Source organism: Phytophthora sojae (genome assembly GCF_000149755.1).
Source record: "Phytophthora sojae unplaced genomic scaffold PHYSOscaffold_1, whole genome shotgun sequence".
Classification (NCBI taxonomy): Eukaryota; Oomycota; class Peronosporomycetes; order Peronosporales; family Peronosporaceae; genus Phytophthora; species Phytophthora sojae.
The window spans coordinates 443,085-463,371 of NW_009258115.1; the positions used below are offsets into that span (position 1 = coordinate 443,085).

Genomic DNA, 20,287 nt, shown 5'->3' on the forward strand with positions numbered 1-20,287 from the left:
CAGGGCGAAGCGGAGCATGGGTTTCGAAGCGGGAGAGCCTTCCACGACTTTATCCGACTGGTATTGGCCAAAATGTCGATCTTGGATTGGACCACTGTTGAAGAAACCGCGCAACAACTTCAGATGAAGGAGCTTCACCGAAATCTGCCTGGTATCATTCGCACAGGAATTCTGCCGGATTCAAAGAACGAGCGTGCTGCTGGAATGCTTTCTTTCGAAGATCTATGCCATGACTACCCCGAGTTTGCTGAATCTTGGAAGCGTTTGAACCTCCAGTTCTCACTAGCAGCGATTGACGAGAATTTAGATTTTGGACCATCAGTCTGCGCTGAAACAGCGGACACAGGGTCTATCTACGATACCATCACGATGCTGTTTCAACACTATTTGGAGCTGATATTGAAGGGAGCAGAAGAAAAAATCACCACGGCAGACTACACCAATTTCGACGCCATGCTGTCTTTTTTGGTTTGCCGTCGTAAATCGAAGGCTGTCGTCTGGGTGAAGGAATTCCTGGGACCTGAGCGATTTGCGGATGATTGGGATAACATCGAGCGAGCTCGACTTCTCCCGTTCGAGACGCGTTTTAAGAGGTGTGGTCATGGGTGCGCGCAGTGCCAACTCCAGTGTATGCGCCCAGCTTGCCACTCCCCAGGTGAGGAGAAGCACAACTGTGGCATGACTCATGTGTGTCGCAGCTATTGTGAGTACTGTGTGCAGAGCTACCAGCACCGTGAACAGGTTCCTCGCTGTACCGGTAAGGCTGGCCACGAAGGAACGTGCGACTGCGGAAAGGGAGACCACACTTGCGGGTTTGTATGCAGTCTCGCGGATGCTTCGAACTGCGAAATTGTTTGCGTGCAGATGGCGGGGCATGACGGAAATCATCGCTGCTCCGTCAAGCAGCACATTTGCGGTATTTTGTGCAGTGCGCCAAATTGTGAAGGGGTGTGCGTGTTGAACGGAGAGCGGCTTCACACTGTGCACAAGTGTGTGGAGACGCAGTGCGCCTATGCGTGCGAGATGGAAAGCTGTGAGGAGCGTTGCGATTCCGCAAACCATTTTCATGGAAATCCTGGATTAAGTGCAACACTTGCCCAAGAACAAGGAGGCTTGCTTGGGTATTACACGGGCAGCAGTGAAAATGCGCGGCATATGTGTGCTTCAAGCCACGTATGCAGTAAAGTTTGTGAGGCGAATGGCATATGCAGCAAAAGCGTCCGAGTCTCCACGCGTCAGTTCAGCGGTTCGTTCGACAATTTCGAGTATGGATCGAAGCGGATGGTTGGAACACGCAACCAGTGCGCCATCATATTGGAGCCCGGACAAACAAGCCACGGCGGTATGCACTCGTGTGCCAAGAAGTTGTGGGATGGGAGGGTAGCCCCTCATGGATGCGCCGCGAGATGCGTGGCCTGTGAGTATTACTGCGCCAAACCGTTCGGACACCACGGACTGCACTCTGCTGCACACGGCAACATGCGCAAGATGCGCTTTGTTGCTAAGCAGAGCACCATCAGCTGGGACAGCCGCAAGTACGCCGCAGGCGAGAAGGGTAGCGCCGAAATGTGCAATTTGTACTGCTCTACAGCCGGACGAGGACACGTCCACTACCTCAAGTGCTACCAGAGTGCTGATGCGTGTGTCTACTCGGCTTTGGGGGATCACCGACGCCACTGCGAAACTGCGTTGATTCCAGCCCCAGACCACGAGGTTGATGAAGTGTTGCATGCTGAGTACTGGAGAACGATCGGGTGGGAAGACCCTTGTTCGTCCCCTGCAGAGCGCGCGCTGTTCACTAAGTGTCCGTACTTATGCAATGCACCGGACCACAAAGGGCGTGAGAAAGAACCTTCCGGCTGTGATCTCCCTGTCTGGCATCTACCTGCTGCATCCGTTCCCTTCCTGGAGCGAGATGGTGTCACGTACATCAACGGCCATCGTTTTACGTGCTCGCATGCCGCCTCCGCTGGTATATTGCACCACGTTTTCGTCTTGGACTGCTCGGGGTCGATGAAAGGCGGTCCGTGGCAAGCGTTGGTGAGAGGAGTCCGGGACTATTTGCGAGGTCGCATGTCGTGCGGCTGTCGTCAAGATATCGTCTCGGTAATTACCTTTGGGGATAAGGGCACTCTCGAGTATGAAAAAGTCAAGATTGAGCAGGCTGCAACGCGATACGTGAACTTCCGTGGTGGTGGGACGTACTATGAGAAGGGCTTGAAACAAGCGAACGCCGTGCTCTCACGGAATCCGAGGAAAAAGTACCAGCCTGTACTCATCTTCTTCACGGACGGTCGACCTGCTGACCGTAAGCAAGGGCTGAAGCTAGCGACGAGCATGCGGCAGCAGTACGCGGTGTCGGGCTTGCGAGCTTTTGTGGTTGGGTATGGACGTGTCAGCGATCTGGGCGTCACAGATCTCGCCGAGCACCTTGGCGGGACAGTGCACGAAGCCATTTCAATTGACGATCTCGGGGACACGTTCCGCTCGATCTCCATGTCACTTGGGGCCCGTGCAGGGCTCATTTCCAGCAACTTTGCGTGAAGTAACGAGCAAAAAGGCGTCAGCATGTGAGGATAAGGCTCGGCGATGATGAAGCACGTGAAGCGACGACTTGAAAAGGCTGTAAGGGGAAGAAAGAAAGAAAACTAAGAAGGAATGACAAAGGCAGCTTTTGACGATTTTGAAGGAAGATACATTTTTGTACTTGGCACCAGCTAACTAGCCAATTCATAGTCTTACATGAAAAGAAGTCAAAGTGGAGTTTCCTCGACAAATAGGTTTTCGCACTACTTTTGAGTTTATTGCTCAATTTCTTCATTGCGGCTGATGAGTGGTGACGCAATTGCATGTTCGGCTGCTGGGGGCGAGTTGCGCCGCCAGCACCCGGAATTGTCTGCCGACTCAATTGCATTCGGCAGGGCGGTACTGTTGAGGGTATTGAAACTCACATGCCACTCCAGCGGGTCGGTCGCCAGCATGATGTGAAGCAGGGGGGCGAACGCCTCGAAGCAGCTGTGGGGCGTCTTCAGAGCTTTGAACATCAAATCAATGTTGGCAGGAAGCTCATCGCTCTCCTTGTCCGCAATGTGGACGCCCTTAGCTTCACCAACGTTCGGTACATCTTTGTGGCCGCTGCGCAGGAGATGGTCTTGCTTCTCCGGAGCCTTGCTGTTCTGGCGTGTGACTTTACGTCGTAGGGACGATAAAGGAATCCGATCCGAGTTGGGAGGAGGGTCACCCGCTTCCTTCCCAGCGACTTCCTTGGCAACAGGGAGGTTCGCTTGCGCAGCTGGTTGTCTCTGGGTCTGGATCGCTTGGACGGCTCCCAGTAGAGCTGCTCCCCAGTGCTCTTCCATGTCAGTTCTCGAGCAAGACGCAATGTGTTGCTTCTTTAGGTGTTTGTACGCACCCTCACACAAATTGAGAGCGAGACGAGTGAATAGGTGCCCCTGCAGCACTTGAACAAACGCCTCGGAGCTCAGAGAAAGCAGATCACAGGCCCGTACGGTCCGTACAGTATAAGCGCTGATGGTGCACCCCAGCAAACCACGCTCTCCGAAGTAGCTGCCACTACGGAGCCCAACCGGTCGATCCAGGAGAGAGCGGCTGTGCATGCTCAAGTGGCCTTTGATCACGAAATACATGGCTCGCACGATACTTCCTTCCGTGACAACACTCTCATCGCGTGGGTAGCACTCGAAGCGCAAGCGTTCAGCAAGAGCGCGCGTGAACTCGTCCATCCTCTGGCTTTCTTCCCAGCAAACAGGGGCGATGACCTTCATGATGAACCACGATAGGGGCTTTGTGGACACTTGAAGCACGCACGACGTACGGATAGCGATGTGGAACGCGTAGAGCGTTGCAGTCTCAGGCTCGGGGCAGTAAGCTTTCTTGACGAAAGTCACCATCGCGAAGAAAAGTCCCCGCAATAGACGAAGCGCGAGCTGAGAGGAGAACGGATTCTGAGGGTCCGAGACAACCAGATCCTGGGACGGAAGCTACCCTTCCCACTCTGCTCCGAAGCCTGCGTCCATCGACACTGCCAGATACGCACACGCCACCCAGTAGATGACCAACAAATACCCCATCCAGACGTGCCAAAAGCTGGTTGTCTCGTTGGAAATGCTACGTCGGTTTAGCTCGTTGAAGTAGCTGCCGAGGTTGAAAATCTTGATGCAACGTAGCAATTTGAACCACGCACTGCAGCCCAGTACTGCCAGCACATCGTAGAACGGAATGGCGGCGAGGATATCCCAGAGCATCCGCTCCTTCCTGTACACGCTCCGCAGCTTTTGGTCATACAGTTCCATTGACGCCTGGGACTCACGCACGTGCCAGCTAAACCAAAGATCCACGACGAAAGCGACTTCGCAAAGGATCCCTATGATAATTACGAGAACGGGGACGACCGCTGTGCGATCCATAGCGTCTATCGTGAGCTGGTAGGGGGTCATAACGGCGACAAACATGGTGCAGCAAATGATGAACCGCAGCCAAAAGTGGTGGAACTTGCTCTGCACTGGAACCCCGTGAAGAAACTTATCGACCAACCGAAGAAGAGGCTTCTGAACCTGCTGGTCTACCAAACCCACCGACGTCGGAACTGGGAGGATCCGACTGCTGCTCCCAGTGTTGCTACGCTGCAAACGGGTGTGATATCGCGCTCCTTTCAACCCCTCGGCTCGCTCATTCACAATGTCCGAACGTGACAAAGCTCGCCCACCACCTATCAGCATCCCACGGCGTTGCTCATCGCGCGAAAGCTGCTCCAGTCGCGCCTGCTCACGGTGAATATTCGCGATTTGAATGACCTTCTCCTTCCACTTGGGGTAGCGCTCGAATACTAGCTCCAGCGATTCGCGCGACAGTCACTACAGGATGCACGACGTCCGAGCCTGGATGTAGGCGTCCCGTTCCCCATTCGTGAATAATCCGTTCTCAGCAAAATATCTGCCAGCGGATATCTCGTTCATCTTCTTCAGTTGGCCTGGAATACTGATCTGCTGCAAGCTGTTATCGATATCCTCCGGTGTCGGTCCAGCCTGGGAGGACGCGTTCTCCTTGCTTGCTACAGTGTCTGCTACAGCTCTGAACGTGGGTCTGGAACGTTTGGCTAGCTGCATGGGCAGCAGAACGTCGAGGATGCCCGTGAATACGAAGAACATGTCGCTGCCGCAGTCCCCGAACCTGAAAACAAACTCGCCACGAGAAACCAGCACCTGCGTGAACTGGGACACCAGCATTCGCGTGATGGATATCTCCATTCCCGCGAGGAAATCCACTTTCTCGATCATGGGCTTTAGGTATACAAGGCGGATATCCGTCAGCAAGGACGGTGGCAAACACTCTCCGAGCAGATGCTCCTGGGTGATCGTGTGGTACCTTTTAAACAACAAGAAGGTCTTGCTTGACCCGCTCCTGGAGGATAGTCGGGATCTTGAAATGGTCTAGCATTTGTTGTGCTGCCTCCATTTTGACATCGAATTCTCTGCTCTCGGAGCTTGTGAGCTCGATAATATCGGTAAAATTACCAATCACGTACGCAAACAGGAAAACGCCCGCGGTCATGGTCACAACGCTGAAAATGCATTGGGCCGTGGTCTGTGGGTACTCGGACTCGCCTGAAGACGACATGAGACCGAACGACCAACGGAGAGACGCCATGTACTGGAGCATGAGCGACCCATTTTCCAGCTTCTTGGATGGCAGCCACAGGTTCTCACCCAATGCCGTCTGGGTGGCGGTCGGGGCTGAGCTGTCTCTGAATTTGGGGGTGGCTACTCCCGACGCAAAGTTGAACCAGATGCAGCCCAGAATGTGCGAGAGCATGAACGTGTAGTAGAGCAGTTTGAACAGATGCAGCACCGTCGTTCGCTTAAGGTACCGCGTCTCGAGTGCGTGAAGTTGCTTGGGAACTTTGAACAATCGCAGAAGTTTGATGACGTTCAGGAGGTCCCATCGCTGGTACGACTCTATGCCCCAACTCACAGCATAAAGCGGCAATAGCGCGATGATATCCAAAGCGAAAGCCCCCGATCGGAAGTACTGGTGCTTGATGCGGTGGATATCCATGATTTTATTCCCGTACTCGTAGAACCCAAGTCGTGAGCGAATGAAAACGTCCAGGAGAAACGAACACTCTAAGAAGACCATGAGTGAGTCCACCTTATTATGTCCTTCCTCCAGAGGGAAGCACGACTGGAACATCACTAGCACCCACTGCGTCGTCATCACCATGAACAGCCACGTTTCCCACGCCAAAGTAAACAGTGAATCTGGATCGTACACAGTAGTGAATACGCTTGCTAGGGCCAACTGCACCCTGTGGAGCATGCTCCTGACTTGGTTATATTCCTCTCTGTCGGTTTGCACGTGCAAACTCGCGAGTTCGCTGCTCATCAGCCTCCGATCAACAGTGAGAAGTTCAGTCTTTAATGGTGGGAAAATCGCCTCCATAGCTCGCAGTTGGTCGCGAGACACAAAGAGAAGGATACAGCCGCTGTTGGCGTTCAGGACTGCATGCGCCTAATACTGGACGGCAAGGAGCGCGTGTTTTCGCAGTTTCCCAATGGAATGGCGTCGAGTATCAGCGCAGGATCAAACGGAGACTACATCGCCGAGATGCGCGTGGATCAGTCCGGACGACTCGTTGTGTACCTGCAGATCTTCACTTGGTCAAAGGACGGTCCATCCTACCACCTACGCTTGCGAATGGGATGCTGGCGCAGTCAGCGACTGTGCGTGAGCGGCGACGTGCTGGTAACGAGCGCGCCTGCCTCGTTCACATCGGACGGCGCACAGTATCTGGGCGAGCTGTCACTACGAGAGAAGCGCGAGGCCGTGGAGAAAGCTTTCTCGCAGCGGCTTCGCGACAACCGCGAGGCGGCGAGGGCCTCGTCAGCACCGTGGGAAGAATTTGGCAGGTTCCGCGTGAGTTACGTCAAGGAATGATAGCCAGACATGTCGTGGTAATCTGTAGCTAATTGAGGGAGATTACTAAATAGGCAAGAAACAGTAGAAAACTTTAACCCAGTGATGGTGCTCACCACTAAAAGCTAGCAACGTATTCACCCCGGCAACCCAAAATTCAGTTTGTTTATTTTTTCCTCCCCACAGATGCGGTTTAGATACGCTGCATAGTGTTACCATCCAGACATTCAGCAAGAAAACAAAACTATAGACACAGTTGTTTGCTTGTTTTTTAGTGCAGAAGTACGGCTTCGAGCAAAAAATAACAAAAAATTAAGTATTCAACGTGTTCTCATTAATTGACATCGAGACCCAAAGCTTGTACCACGAACAAACAATCCAGTTCACACATCAAGGACCTGTGTGATCATGTAGCACTTTCCAGTGAACGAAGTGTAGGAGCCCACTCTTCAGATGATAGTTAACAGCCTTTAGTAGTCGTTAGCCGCTAGGTAAGTGACAACACTGATCTTCTATCCAAACACAAAAGCCTACATTTATACCCCAGCCCACGTTTGTTTTGTGTGAGAATGCATCTTTCACGATCGATAATGGGGTCGGAAACCCCATTTGCTACGCCACAGCAGTTGCTCGCCCTCGCAGCATCGCCGTTGTGGCCGCAGATGACGCTACCGGCCCAGTAGTGAGCTTCAAAATGGTCTTGGAATCCCCTCAGAAATTCATACCAACGATACAGCCCACCAGCGTACACTCCGACCGCCATCCACTCACCGATCGGCCCACATTCGACGCCACAACCGATGCAACACAGTATCTTGTGCGTTAATCGCGGGTTGGTGGCGAGTCAATCGGCAGCCAGGACGAATAGGACCTACCTAGGCAGGAATCCAGGACGAGATGCTCCCTAGGAAACCAAATCCACCTGTCCACCGCGTGGTTACTCATTGCGGACACACAGTACGCACGGAGCTCGATCTATCTTCCCACAAAGACGACCCACGATAAGCATTGCTGCGAGAAACGCGCTCGCCTCTCGCCACAAACTTTATAGCTAACTACAGTACTTGACGGCATAGATGCCGGCGAAAATGCCCGTGCTTCACTTCACTATCATTCGATGCCGCCAGACGAAGCAGATTCATCGATCCAATTTACATTTCAACGATTTGTAAATTTTGTAGCGCTGTCCACGATCGGGAGACGCAACATGTGCATCCCCAAAGCTCGGCATGTTTCCCTCCAGCGTATCTAAAACGCCAACGACAATGTGAAATGGACGGAGATCGCAGAAAACCTGCACAACTCGATAGCGACCACAACCCGACCGCCACCATCCGCTCTCGGCATCCGTTGCCTTAACGATGCAATTGAAGCTCAGAAGCTGCTGAACGACACACCGAATTGACAAGGGGTACGCTTGACCATCTACATCACGCAGATGCTAAAACCGAGCCCGTTGTCTCCGAAGCGGTCGCATTAGATTTCGTTATCCCAATGAGCATTCTACAACTTCACCACACCAATTGCTCGCACACTCTATCGATCTTTTGTTTTCTGTAAGCGCGAGTGCATTTTCACGATCAGTAATTGCGTCGGAACTCGGTGATGCTTCGGTACACGAGTCACCCTACTTCACAGCATCGCTGTTGTGGCCACTGTAGATACAATGCGCGCTTCCAAATCGAAACTCAAAAATTGATACTAACTGAACAGTAGACCCCGTACGATCGGTCCGACCTGCTACCGATTCGACGTCACAACTGCCGCAGATTAATAAGCGCGTCAAATGCGTGCAGGTGGAGATTCAATCCGAGTCCAAGGAGAAAGATTCCATCGAGCCAGGAGTCCAGGACAAGATACTCTCTAGGAAACGAAAAGCAACCCATCCGCCGTATGCTGACCACACATTGGGCGTGGTTCACGAACGCTCATCCGTCTATATTCCAGCCAAGGCCACACACCATCAACGTTGCCGCGAGAAAACGCACGCAACCTTCGCTACAATCTTCGCAGCTAGCAATTTGGCTGCATCGATCGCAGCAATGCCGGTGCGTCACTTCTCAATCATTCGATGCCGCCAGATGATCCAGATTCGCCGATCCAGTTTACATTTCAGCCGGAAAGCGCAAATCGGCAACCACAAGCTCGAGGTGTTTTCCTCCAGCGCTTTGAAACCGCTTACTAGGTGTCACAGTGCATTGTATCAACGTGGAATGGAGGGGTGGCGCTGGACGCCAGCACGACTCGATAATGAATCCTCACCACGACCACCAGCTCAGCTCAGCATCCGCAGTCTCATAAATACTGCTTGTCCCTCATCAACACACTACTTCGTTTGGAGTGCGTTGGAAGCCTACTACACGCACATGCTGCTTGTCTGCTTTCGATGCGGTCACCTTGCAGTCGATAACACTACCTCACATGTAGCACTGAGTGAGCTCGGACGACTCGCTGCGGAACACAGCCTCGTCAAGGATTGCTTTTGCATACACAAACACGCGGATGCAGCCGAATCGTCTTCAGAAATCCGCGATTTTGCTTCAGTGTGTACTTCGTGAGACGTGATGTTTTGCCGTACTTACGTTGTCGCTTTTCACCATCACGCCCAGCATCATACTTCAAGTTTCCTTGACACAATATTTCCTTGGTCTAAGTAACATCGCCACACGACGGCCCAGTGTTGTTTGAATCAAACACTGCGCTACCAATTCGCTGAAGATACACCGGCGACAATCTCCAACGTATCATCAACTTGGACCACCATCGAGACCCAAGATTTCAAATAATTTTTCTCTAGTAGTGAGATGATGCCAAAAGTAAACCACTAAAAAATCGATTGTGAACGTTTGGTCCCGCATATTAGTGGGCCCGTCACAGGCAAGGCATTGAGAAGTCGATTTCCAAGGAAGATGCCATACTTCGTGCACCATCCACAGTTCCAACCGACCAAGTTTTCGTGGCCTCGCGTGGTGACCTCAAACACGAGTCTTCACCGTGTCTGGAGCCACATGATTCTACAGTCCTCGCAAGACTCTCCTTGAGCACGTGTCTTTGAACACACGGTCGTTTCGGCGGGTCGTTTGCGCTTCTTCATCTGGAAAATAAATCGATAGAGAAAGATCTTGCGTGTCGCCCTGGTGAGGAACACAATAGCAACAGTACACCAATCTATCATCGTCAGTTCATGATACTCTTCTGTAGATTCATCGACTCTGAGCTTGTTCACACCACGCACAACAGAGCTAAAGCCGCACATGGCTACATGTAAGAATCAGCCGCCGTACCGTACGCGATAGAGCCCCTTCACCGATATCGAAGCTTATTGCTGGGGAGACTGCACACATCAAAGGGGTACGTACCAAGTCGCAGGCAAGTCGTGGCCCTGAGGGGTGGAGATCACAGAGGTAAAGCGGTCTTCTCGTGAATTAGCGGCGCAGTCAAAAGTGGTGTCGTGAACTGTCGATGGACGGCCGCCCTTTCGTAACCGATTCAAGTAATTACAATTGTGACCAACCTGGACATGTTGTGGCCCAGTTTCCGCTAATTTAGCCTACACGGTGAGGGCACTTTACCGGAACGGAGGAGCAGGGAAGCCTCTAGCCCAGAAGAAGCTGAACCAGGCGAAGTGGCCAACTGCATTCTGCTCGCGGACGTGGGGCCTCTGGCAGAGCCTGGTCGCTTGATATTTATATGCGTGCGGGTAACCAGAGTACGTTAATGACGTTTCTGGCGATGTAAAAAGATTGGGGTATCTAATATTTGTCGTGATGCAGATCATTGTGATTATACAACGTTTCCGTCCGCGTTAATTCAGAACATTGGCGTCGGCTAATGTGTGAAACACAGGCTGGAATACCGCTCACCCATCAACTCTGACATGTTGTACGCGGCATTCAAAATCATAGCGTGTTCTGACTTTGACGGTTTGGTGCTAATGTGGTGCTCCAGAAGTGAGAGGACAAAGGATGGCGGATCTGATAAACGTATCGCGAACGGATCTTGGAAGATTTAAGAAAATGAGATGAATTTTACTCGAGTTCAAGCTGCCTATCGCCTCACAAAGCAGCTACACCCTACGTTTTCCCAAAGTTTCAAGAGGCTAAAGCATTGCGCCGGGCTTTGTTTTCCCTCCCTCTTCGCATGGTGTCATGATCGGGGGCTGCTTAAATTGTCAGCGCCGAGAAACACCCCTATACCAACCCCGTGAATCTTGAGCTCGCGCTTCATACCCTTTGATTGTTTTGGTGAGCGTCCATACCGTTCCCAGCAACGTTTAAAAGTTCGTCCGTAGATCCTGGGAACCATAACTGAGGATGTGACGAGCATAACCCCGCACAAGCAGCCATGCACAATTTTGCAACGAATCACTAATACCCACCGATGTATGTATTTGTTTAACTAGCAAATATTCAACTGACAGCATCACGGTATGGCGTGTGGAGTTTCAAGGAACAAACTCGAAGGAATGCAAAACAATTGGCCGACGCTGGTACGTGCAATGCATTTATTGATGTCCATTTTGTATTTCGAACAACAGCTACGGGACGGTCTCGTCGGTAAGTAGTGCTATAGTATGATGTTCTCTAAAGCTGGATGAGCTCCAGATAGTGTCTCTCTCCCTTGTGCAGCATCTTAAATGAAAAGGAGTTGGCAGATATTGCGGCTTACTACGGTGCACTGTTCCAGCGCAGCATGCGGTACGTATTAGCTGTTGCAATACAGCTCTTGCGAGCCCATCACACAAGACGAACCGGCAAACACGAATCTATGAAATCGTGACTGAAAAAATAGTGGCAAGTAGTGTTGGACAGGCGTATACAATTTCTTGTGGATATGACAACTGGGATGGTGAGACCAGCAGTATCCGCCGTGATATCGATCACTCATCTTTGATGAGTTCATTTCATTACGCGCAGGCTCGGATTGACGTAGTCATGGTCATGAGTATTAGCTGGTATCATGATGGCAATACGGCCGCGGAGATCGTACAATTAGAGCTTAGGAGTAAGGGCTTTGAATAATGTAGAGAATTTTCCCGCGCACCCGGCGCGCGGCGGATGATCAAATAAATTACTTCACATTCTACTAACCTATGAAATGTAACTCGAACTTTGCTGAGGCTAGAATTGTCCAGTTTATTGTCGCTTTACCGTGGCTCATGTAGTTGTTAGCAGGCGGGAACACAACCAACTGTAATCCTCGTTGTCACAAGTAATATTACGTCCGATGAGCTGGCCATGGGCCACTACCAGACTCGTCCGTTGTTGTACTTAAGTCTCCTAATACAACGGATAATATCTGCCAGAACATATCACTTTCTTCGACTCACTAGAACTTCAGGTAACTCAGACGAAATCTACCCAGTTCCCTCCATGGTCCAGCGGATGGAGACGTAGCCCACTCACCAGCTGAATAATCTTGAAGTTGCTGCTCGAAGAAGTTCGCCACCGCCGCGCGTTTCATTCGTAGCGGCATTTCCCCCAGATTCGAAGTGTCCTCCAGCGGGAAGGACGCTGGTGCAGTGGTGGCAAGTACATCACCGCTAACACACAGCCGCTTACTCTGCCAGCATTCGATTCGTAGCCGCACGTGGTAAGAGGGTCGGTGTATCTCTGTAGACCAGGTGAAAACCTGCAGGTATACTACGAGGCGTCCGGGTTTCTCTACCCGCGTTTCTCCGATATAGTCTCCGTGTCTCCCTGAGCCGATGCCCGACGCCAATCCGTTGGGAAATTGAGAGAACACCCGCTCTTTGCCGTCCAGCACCAAACACATACAGTCTAGTGCACTGGCCACACCTTCAGTAGACCGAATGCGTAGCACGCAGGCTTGTGCGTCGATCGCCACCTGCAGACGCACTATCTGCGACATAGTCTCGAACAAGGTGAGCAGACAAATCGCTTCGCTATCTTCTGCAAAACCATCACAGCCGCTCTTAGAGTCCGCTTTCATGGTCTGTTGGCTCGGTTTCCACACTGCCTCGTCCACCTGCAGAAACCACTCGGCGTTCCAGTCGCTCTCAATTGAATTTTGTGGCGGATGTGCTCGATTAAAGTTCGGCTCGGAATCGCGCACAGCTATCGTTCGTGAGATGCTCCTCGGACAAGTCGATACGTTGACATAGGTCTGGCGCATCTGAGCCACGAACGCGTTCCAGCCTGCGAAGCTCTGCCCGCTCAAAATCTCCCGAATCTGCGGCCGTCGCGCGTGGAAGAACGAGCAAGAGTAGACAGCGGCGATGACTTCCTCGGCCACGTTAGCCAGACTCTGCAGTTGTGTGTTCTGGAACACTTCCGTGTCCAGGCGGTTCCTCGTTTCCTTCACGAACAGCACGAAGCACGCGCGGAGCGAATGTTTGTCCAGAACGGACTCGGCATACTGCAAGAAGAACGCGCGCACCCAACGCTGCGTGGTCTTCGAGAAAAACCACAGCGCCGCCTGCGCTAATGCACGCAGCAGCGAATTTATCTGGCTCGACAGCGTCCTGGAGGGTCCATCTTCGCGTGTGAGAAACGATGACGCTGCGGCTGAGCCTGCGTCTGTTTCCGCCTGGTCAAACAAAACTTTGGAGAAACAATTGAGCTTGTCGAGCTCGCTGGAGACTGAAGTCCCTCTAAACGCCTCCTGCAGACGCTGTTGAAGACAACTTGCAACCTCATCAACACAAGAAGCATAGACGCCGAGCGGCGCCCAGCGAACGAGTGAGTACGCTAGCGCCAGATTCTTCGACATCGACACGGCCGACTCGTTCGCGTGCTCCCACCGCAACTGGTCCTCCAGTCGATCAGAAATCTCCGTCGGGTACGACGGCGGGGTTGAAATCCGCGATAATTGCGGGCGGCTCTCGTGATACGCTTCGCTGGGATCTGGTTTCATGGCGCTAGGGCCACGCAGTTGGTTATCCAACACGCGTGAGTAGCGTGAGTACGAAGCATGAAAACTACGCGCAGGGTCTAGACCACCGTGGTAAGAAGAAGGATCTGCGTACGCTGGCGATCCGCCCTCAGGTACCATCCCTTGGTATTGCTCGGACGGTGCGCGGCGGTAGGAAATGACGGTGAACTCGGGCGAAGTCACGACGCTGAGCACGCGGTACAGCTGCGTGCGCGCGTGTCGGCTCGTGAAGGCGGTGAAATTGTCGTCCTGGTCGATGGCGCAGCGCTCGACGATGTAGGCCTTCAGAACATGCTTCATGAGGCGCTGCGCCTTGTTGGCGCCGCTCTCCCAGTCGTAGTACCAGCGGGAGAAGGGCTTGCCGTTGAGATGGAAGACGAGCGGCTTGTGGTCGTCCGACGGCGTGCCGGGCGCGCGGATGGTGGTCACGAGTCTGGACGGCCGGTCCAGCGAGCCCGCCACCCACTGCCCTTCCAGGTTGCTGTCGGACTGCGTGCCGGCCTCCATCTTGGCCACCTCGACGCACTCGCCGGGTCGGAGACTCACGTCGCTCGTGGCCTCGAAGCGCGCGAACACGGTCACCACTTGGCTGGGCGGTGGGTCTGCCGGAGCGGCGGCGTCCGAGGACGGAGCCGCCAGCTCCACGCGCACGCTCAGGGACGCGCCGCAGTAGCTGCGGTCGATGTGCTCGGGGCAGCAGTGCGGGAAGCATCTGCACGGCCAAACAGAAGGACAATCAGCACCAAGCAGCGGTTCAACAGGCTCAGGTACAGAGCAGATAAATCGGGGACACGGCGGTATCAAGTATACCGGAGGATCTTGAGGCCCTTGGTGCGGTTGCTCCTGCGAGGCACGAGGATATGTTGTCACCGGTTGGATACTTGAACAGTTCAAGTTGAACTGTGCGTGCAAATTGTGCAGCATGGCGCAGCAGTGAGCCCTGCCTGCATAAGGCGGTTTGGTCTGCCTGCGTACCTCTTGTACTCGGGCTGGAAGAGCTGCGCGTGGCTGCATTCGAGGCGGAAGAAGCCGGCGGAGGCTACGTCGAGAGGCGGCGGCGGCGGTGTCGCGCTCATCTTGGACGTTCCCCTCGCGCCTCTTCTATGAACTCGACGGTGTTTTGGCCGCGGACCAGTGGAGACAGCGCCGCTTAAGTACGAGCGTGAACCGATCCGGAGGACGGAAGTTGCGTCACTGAAACGGCACAAAATAATGTATTTGGGCTTGTATTACAGTTCATGGCTGCCGCTGACCACTTTTCAATGCAGCCGTGCGGGCTCGGCATGGGTCCGGGGGAACAAACTCCTTCTTTACTGCGCAAAAGGCATTCAATTACTACGTCGGGTAGTAGTTATGATAGCACAGAGCTCCGTCTCGAAAGAGTCCTCGTGCTGCGAGCATTCATGCCTGGACAGCGGATTCCAGCGTCAGACTGAGAATACCGACGACCGGGAGATGGGAGTAGGACCCTGTAGCCCTATCGGCAGCGAGGATTTCCAGGCGAAGGATATAGTTTTCATGTTTCTTGAAGCACGAAAGCAAAGAGAGGTGAGTGTGATTCGGTACCAGTGTCAAGCAGGATGACAACTCATCACTTACCAAGATAGCTCGAGTCTGAATAAGGCGCACCAAGCCCGGTGTGGAGATGGTGCCACTGCCAGTGGCCGTTCAGTTCCCAAAGAAACAGCGCCACTAACCTTCTCGCGAGAAGACATAGAGCTGATGATCCCTGTTTGCTTTTGCACGCCCGCCTCCGCTGTGGACCATCCTAGCGCACTCACACTCACTCGCTTATTGTACGCCACAACCATAATCCTGGTGCTTGGGCCACTGCGTCGATGTCATGTTTCACCTGGAGGCTGCCCTGCGTTGCCGTCATGTTCATTGAGGCGCACTTGGGAGATCATTCTAGACGGAGACGGCACAATTGTCAGCGCTGGCCAAACGAAGTGTTCAGGGTATAGCAAGCAGTCAATGATCTTTTCTCAAAATTGCATGTGGGGATCAACAGTGTAGGTTGCGGAAGCAATAGAGGTAACATAGGTTAGAGCAGTTGCTGACGAAGGCGGTGTTTCCCGCTACGCAGTTAGGCTATAGTTAGACCGGGAGGGACTCCGAAGCAAGCAGGCTCCAGTCCTGCTCATTCGCGAATTTCCTCGCCGCAGTTAACCCGCCACGCCACGCCCTCAAGGATGGCACAATGACAAGTCCATCATTTGCCCCAAAACCCGCGACAGTGTTGGAAATGATACGTCTTACCTGAGATACCTATAGCCGTTCAACGTATATATTCGTGTGTATCAAACAACACGGCACATTTAGGCTGACTGGAGAAGCACCCACGCCATACACCGTCGTTTTCACGAAATGTAGCGAACACCACCTTCGAAAGTGCGTACACTGGTACACCAAAAAGACACGCAACGCACAACCGAGTTTGTGTTCAGTCCCGAAACCAATCGCACAGAGAAACAGATACCTCGTAGACGATAACACCGAGCTCTAAACTTCGTTCCGCGATCTAGCTTGGCAGTATCGCTCGGTTAAAGTTGACACGCTTCCCCTGCCAGCGCTGCCTGAGTGCAATCCGTTTGGGTATCAAACTTGATGGGACCGCACTTACCTCGCTTAAAACGTTAATTGATAGCGGGGTTTCTCCGTACTGCGGTGCTATAGCTTACGGTTTGTGAACCATGACGCAGAAAGCTCGACCTCAGTGAGCCAAGAAGATCCCAAAGAGACGTTGACGCGTTTCGAGCCCCAGGCACCGGAATTATTTCATTTTTCATTTCGATGGTGAGGTATATTGTACTCATTTAGAGCTCCAAGTCCTAACAATGACCAATATCCGAAGCTAACACACATACACAAGTGTGGTGAGCAGACACCATTATTACGCTTGTGGAGTGCATGAGCGAGGGGTGAGTGCGAAACTGATGGTCCACGCACTGTGGAGAACGGTGTAAACGGCCAAGGCGGACATACAGAGGCAACCGGAGAGCATCAGCACTGATTCTTCGAGAAGATTAATGGCGTTGTTTTATTTTTTGGGAACTCGAAGCCTGCCAACTCAATGGCCATGCAGTGACTAACCACGTCCAAGCTCCGAACTCTTATCGTGTTGTGATACTGATACTACGCACTGTCGCGTCAATCCAACGCACATCCTTCCTGGAAACGCAAAACTCAGCATATTACGAAAAATTCAATCAAAACGATATGCGCTACCTGCAAGATGCTGTCTCTCCTACCTACACAGTATTATAGCTTTTCAACGTGTAGGTATACTCGTGCCGAAGCAAGGCCCTTAATCTACTACAGAAACACCCACGCGCGTCATTTCCAGGAGCTGCAATATGTAGCGAAATAGTATAGTCAAAAGTACACGTCCAGTGGTAGTCATATCCGCCAGCAGCCCGAGAAAAACTGCAAAACACTAACGCATTGGTGTTTCGTACCCGATGCAACCGCACGTAGAATATCTCGTCGAGTCGGTTGCCGAGCTCAATACTTAAAGTACACCACTTCGCAATTGCTGGGGCTCCCGCTTCGTGGTCATTTTTTTGACAGGTTGTTTATGCTGTTGCTCGAGCACGTACCGAAGTACTAACGATACAGCAAGTCTTCGCAACCGCGGATGCATGTGTATTTCATCCAGAGTGGCTCGCGCGAGATTTCCTGGGCGATAGTCTGAGCCACCCAGACTGTGGGCGAGCTGGAAGAAATGATCTGGAACACAATGCAATATTTGCCGACGATGAGCTGTGTCACGCTACGCATACGAGTGTTGAGTACCAAGACCATGCGTAGACAGACAAATTGTCTTAGCGGAGCGTACGCACGTGCTGTACGGTGGCCAACGCGGCATACGCAATCGCCATCATGTCCCCATCTCCCGAGCGTGAACCGCACACAAGACAAACCTAGTGGCCAAAAACGTCTGGTAAGTTCCCTGGTGAGCTAGGAGGCTAGCAACTGCACCAAGCACAACCAGGATACAACAGTCACTTACGAGCTCTTGCCATAACCTCTGGGCTCCATCTTCATCTTCTGGTTTGACTTGTCTAACCACAGTCCACTCAATGTGAATGTTTAGTATGTGCTAATTGGTTTCCACATTCATCGTAGCCCAACGTGTTGACATAATGGTCCCTCACTTCCTCGAGCTTTGAAACGAGGGGAAAGTCCTGTAAGAGGCTACAGCGTACGTGCTCGACGTCGAGACAGCGAGAGAGGATCCCTTTGCTGGCTGGTGTTGGCCGTTGCACGAGTCATAGGCGCTACGGCACGCTGCAAGGCACCAAGGAAGCTGGCGAATTTAGGCTGACTCATTAGGTACGCTGGCGCGATGGACGAATTTAGGCTGACTCATTGGGTATAAAAAAACCACTACAAAAATTACAATTCTGACCCATGTTCCAGACCGACGGATGCATTCTTTTTTCGCCCCCGCCAAGTCGCCCAAGTTTGTGGTGTCCCAAGCTGCATCGACTGGATGGTTCCTTGCGTGGTCGAGCTGCGGGTGACATATACGCTGGTGGGTATGGCGAGCTGTGTCCTATGAGTCCTTGTGGTTCGCTTGCCCATTCGACGGCATCCGAGGCAACCATCAAAACTTACGTTTCTGTTTTTTTACTTAAGCATAACTTACAGAAACCAATGCCCGGCCAAAGAATCTCAGCTACTCTGTGACCGAATACAGGAACAGCAGCTGGGCCACATCCTCCGCCCTAGCGGTACGATACCTATGCCTCGCATTTATGCCGGGTAACCTTGGTAAGCTGACGGTCTTCGGATACATGTGCAGGTAACAGCGGGTTCCGCTGCGGAGATGGAGAGCGTCATTATGGAGGTTAAGTGAGGAAGACAAACCATGCCATCGCATACGAAGGCTACCCCTCTTTGATAACTGCTGTAGCGTATGGCAGGCGCTGTCGCTTTATTATCATGGTATGTTTAGTAAGGAAATACTTGGGAGATGAGAGAAACTCACCTCGCGTTGTGCTTTTGTGTACGAAAAAGGATCGCCCTAGCTTAAGGCTCACTCATCAATGGAAGGTAGCGATGGCATCTCGACACGAAGGCACTGATGAGACTAAATTCTCGGTAGACTCACTATGAAGTTGTCTTGTTACGTAGTGATCTTCTTACTTGCTCCCCGCGACGTCGGCAGCAAGCACAAAGAAGACTGCTCGTCGCGTTAATGGGCTTTGCTGACACCCCAATGGCACGACGGAGCTCTTATAATGTGGCGGATTACTTCCTTCCAGCCAACCGAACTCTCACGTGACCACTCCGGGTGAAAGAAGCGGCCACAAAAGCAGCTTCATCTTGTTGTAATCGACAAACTCTTCGGTGTTCGAGCAACGACAAGCTGTAAGAAAATACGACATTGGTGGACGGTCCCATCAAGTTTGATATCCAAACGGAATGCACTCAAGCAGCGCTGGCAGGGAAAGCGTATCAACTTTAACCGAGCAATACTGCCAAGCTAGATCGCGGAACGAAGTTTAGAGCTCGGTCTTGTCGTCTACGAGGTATCTGTGATTGGTTTGGGGACTGAACATCAACCCGGTTGTGCGTTGCATGTCTTTTTGGTGTACCAACCAGTGTACGCGCTTTCGAAGGTGGTTTTCTCTACATTTCGTGAAAACGACGGTGTACGGCGTGGGTGCTTCTCCAGTCAGCCTAAATATGCCGTGTTGTTTGATACACACGAATATATACGTTGAACGGCTATAGGTATCTCAGGTAAGACGCATCATGTTGATCCCCACATGCAATTTTGAGAAAAGATCATTGACTGCTTGCTATACCCTGAACACTTCGTTTGGCCAGCGCTGACAATTGTGCCGTCTCCGTCTAGAATGATCTCCCAAGTGCGCCTCAATGAACATGACGGCAACGCAGGGCAGCCTCCAGGTGAAACATGACATCGACGCAGTGGCCCAAGCACCAGGATTATGGTTGTGGCGTACAATAAGCGAGTGAGTGTGAGTGCGCTAGGATGGTCCACAGCGGAGGCGGGCGTGCAAAAGCAAACAGGGATCATCAGCTCTATGTCTTCTCGCGAGAAGGTTAGTGGCGCTGTTTCTTTGGGAACTGAACGGCCACTGGCAGTGGCACCATCTCCACACCGGGCTTGGTGCGCCTTATTCAGACTCGAGCTATCTTGGTAAGTGATGAGTTGTCATCCTGCTTGACACTGGTACCGAATCACACTCACCTCTCTTTGCTTTCGTGCTTCAAGAAACATGAAAACTATATCCTTCGCCTGGAAATCCTCGCTGCCGATAGGGCTACAGGGTCCTACTCCCATCTCCCGGTCGTCGGTATTCTCAGTCTGACGCTGGAATCCGCTGTCCAGGCATGAATGCTCGCAGCACGAGGACTCTTTCGAGACGGAGCTCTGTGCTATCATAACTACTACCCGACGTAGTAATTGAATGCCTTTTGCGCA

The 20,287-nt window shown here is 52.3% G+C and overlaps 7 protein-coding genes across 7 annotated transcripts; 4 read left to right on the plus strand and 3 right to left on the minus strand.

The window, feature by feature from the left end:
* Window positions 1-678: 678 nt before the first annotated feature.
* On the plus strand, window positions 679-1,209 carry PHYSODRAFT_472338 (hypothetical protein; the record flags this gene model as incomplete). Its single annotated transcript, XM_009515614.1, has 1 exon — window positions 679-1,209. A coding segment is annotated over one exon (531 nt), but the record flags the coding sequence as incomplete, so codon positions are not given.
* A 72-nt stretch (window positions 1,210-1,281) lies between these two features.
* Window positions 1,282-2,151, plus strand: PHYSODRAFT_462972 (hypothetical protein; the record flags this gene model as incomplete). The annotated part of the gene is made up of 1 exon (XM_009515615.1): window positions 1,282-2,151. A coding segment is annotated over one exon (870 nt), but the record flags the coding sequence as incomplete, so codon positions are not given.
* A 1,349-nt stretch (window positions 2,152-3,500) lies between these two features.
* Window positions 3,501-3,839, minus strand: PHYSODRAFT_445909 (hypothetical protein; the record flags this gene model as incomplete). Its single annotated transcript, XM_009515616.1, has 2 exons — window positions 3,501-3,680; window positions 3,780-3,839. Coding segments are annotated over 2 exons (240 nt in total), but the record flags the coding sequence as incomplete, so codon positions are not given.
* Window positions 3,840-4,001: 162 nt separating this feature from the next.
* PHYSODRAFT_320541 (hypothetical protein) lies at window positions 4,002-6,336 on the minus strand (the record flags this gene model as incomplete). The annotated part of the gene is made up of 3 exons (XM_009515617.1): window positions 4,002-4,638; window positions 4,879-5,366; window positions 5,416-6,336. 3 exons carry the CDS (start codon window positions 6,334-6,336, stop codon window positions 4,002-4,004), a joined length of 2,046 nt encoding a protein of 681 aa, XP_009513912.1.
* A 186-nt stretch (window positions 6,337-6,522) lies between these two features.
* PHYSODRAFT_320542 (hypothetical protein) lies at window positions 6,523-6,954 on the plus strand (the record flags this gene model as incomplete). Its single annotated transcript, XM_009515618.1, has 1 exon — window positions 6,523-6,954. The coding sequence occupies one exon, from the start codon at window positions 6,523-6,525 to the stop codon at window positions 6,952-6,954; it is 432 nt and encodes a 143-aa protein (XP_009513913.1).
* A 673-nt stretch (window positions 6,955-7,627) lies between these two features.
* On the plus strand, window positions 7,628-9,719 carry PHYSODRAFT_292925 (hypothetical protein; the record flags this gene model as incomplete). The annotated part of the gene is made up of 5 exons (XM_009515619.1): window positions 7,628-7,750; window positions 7,813-7,890; window positions 7,985-8,177; window positions 8,650-9,476; window positions 9,612-9,719. The coding sequence occupies 5 exons, from the start codon at window positions 7,628-7,630 to the stop codon at window positions 9,717-9,719; spliced, it is 1,329 nt and encodes a 442-aa protein (XP_009513914.1).
* A 2,542-nt stretch (window positions 9,720-12,261) lies between these two features.
* Window positions 12,262-14,903, minus strand: PHYSODRAFT_470615 (hypothetical protein; the record flags this gene model as incomplete). Its single annotated transcript, XM_009515620.1, has 7 exons — window positions 12,262-12,761; window positions 12,861-13,401; window positions 13,588-13,725; window positions 13,990-14,328; window positions 14,374-14,539; window positions 14,638-14,670; window positions 14,803-14,903. 7 exons carry the CDS (start codon window positions 14,901-14,903, stop codon window positions 12,262-12,264), a joined length of 1,818 nt encoding a protein of 605 aa, XP_009513915.1.
* Between the last annotated feature and the right edge of the window lie 5,384 nt (window positions 14,904-20,287).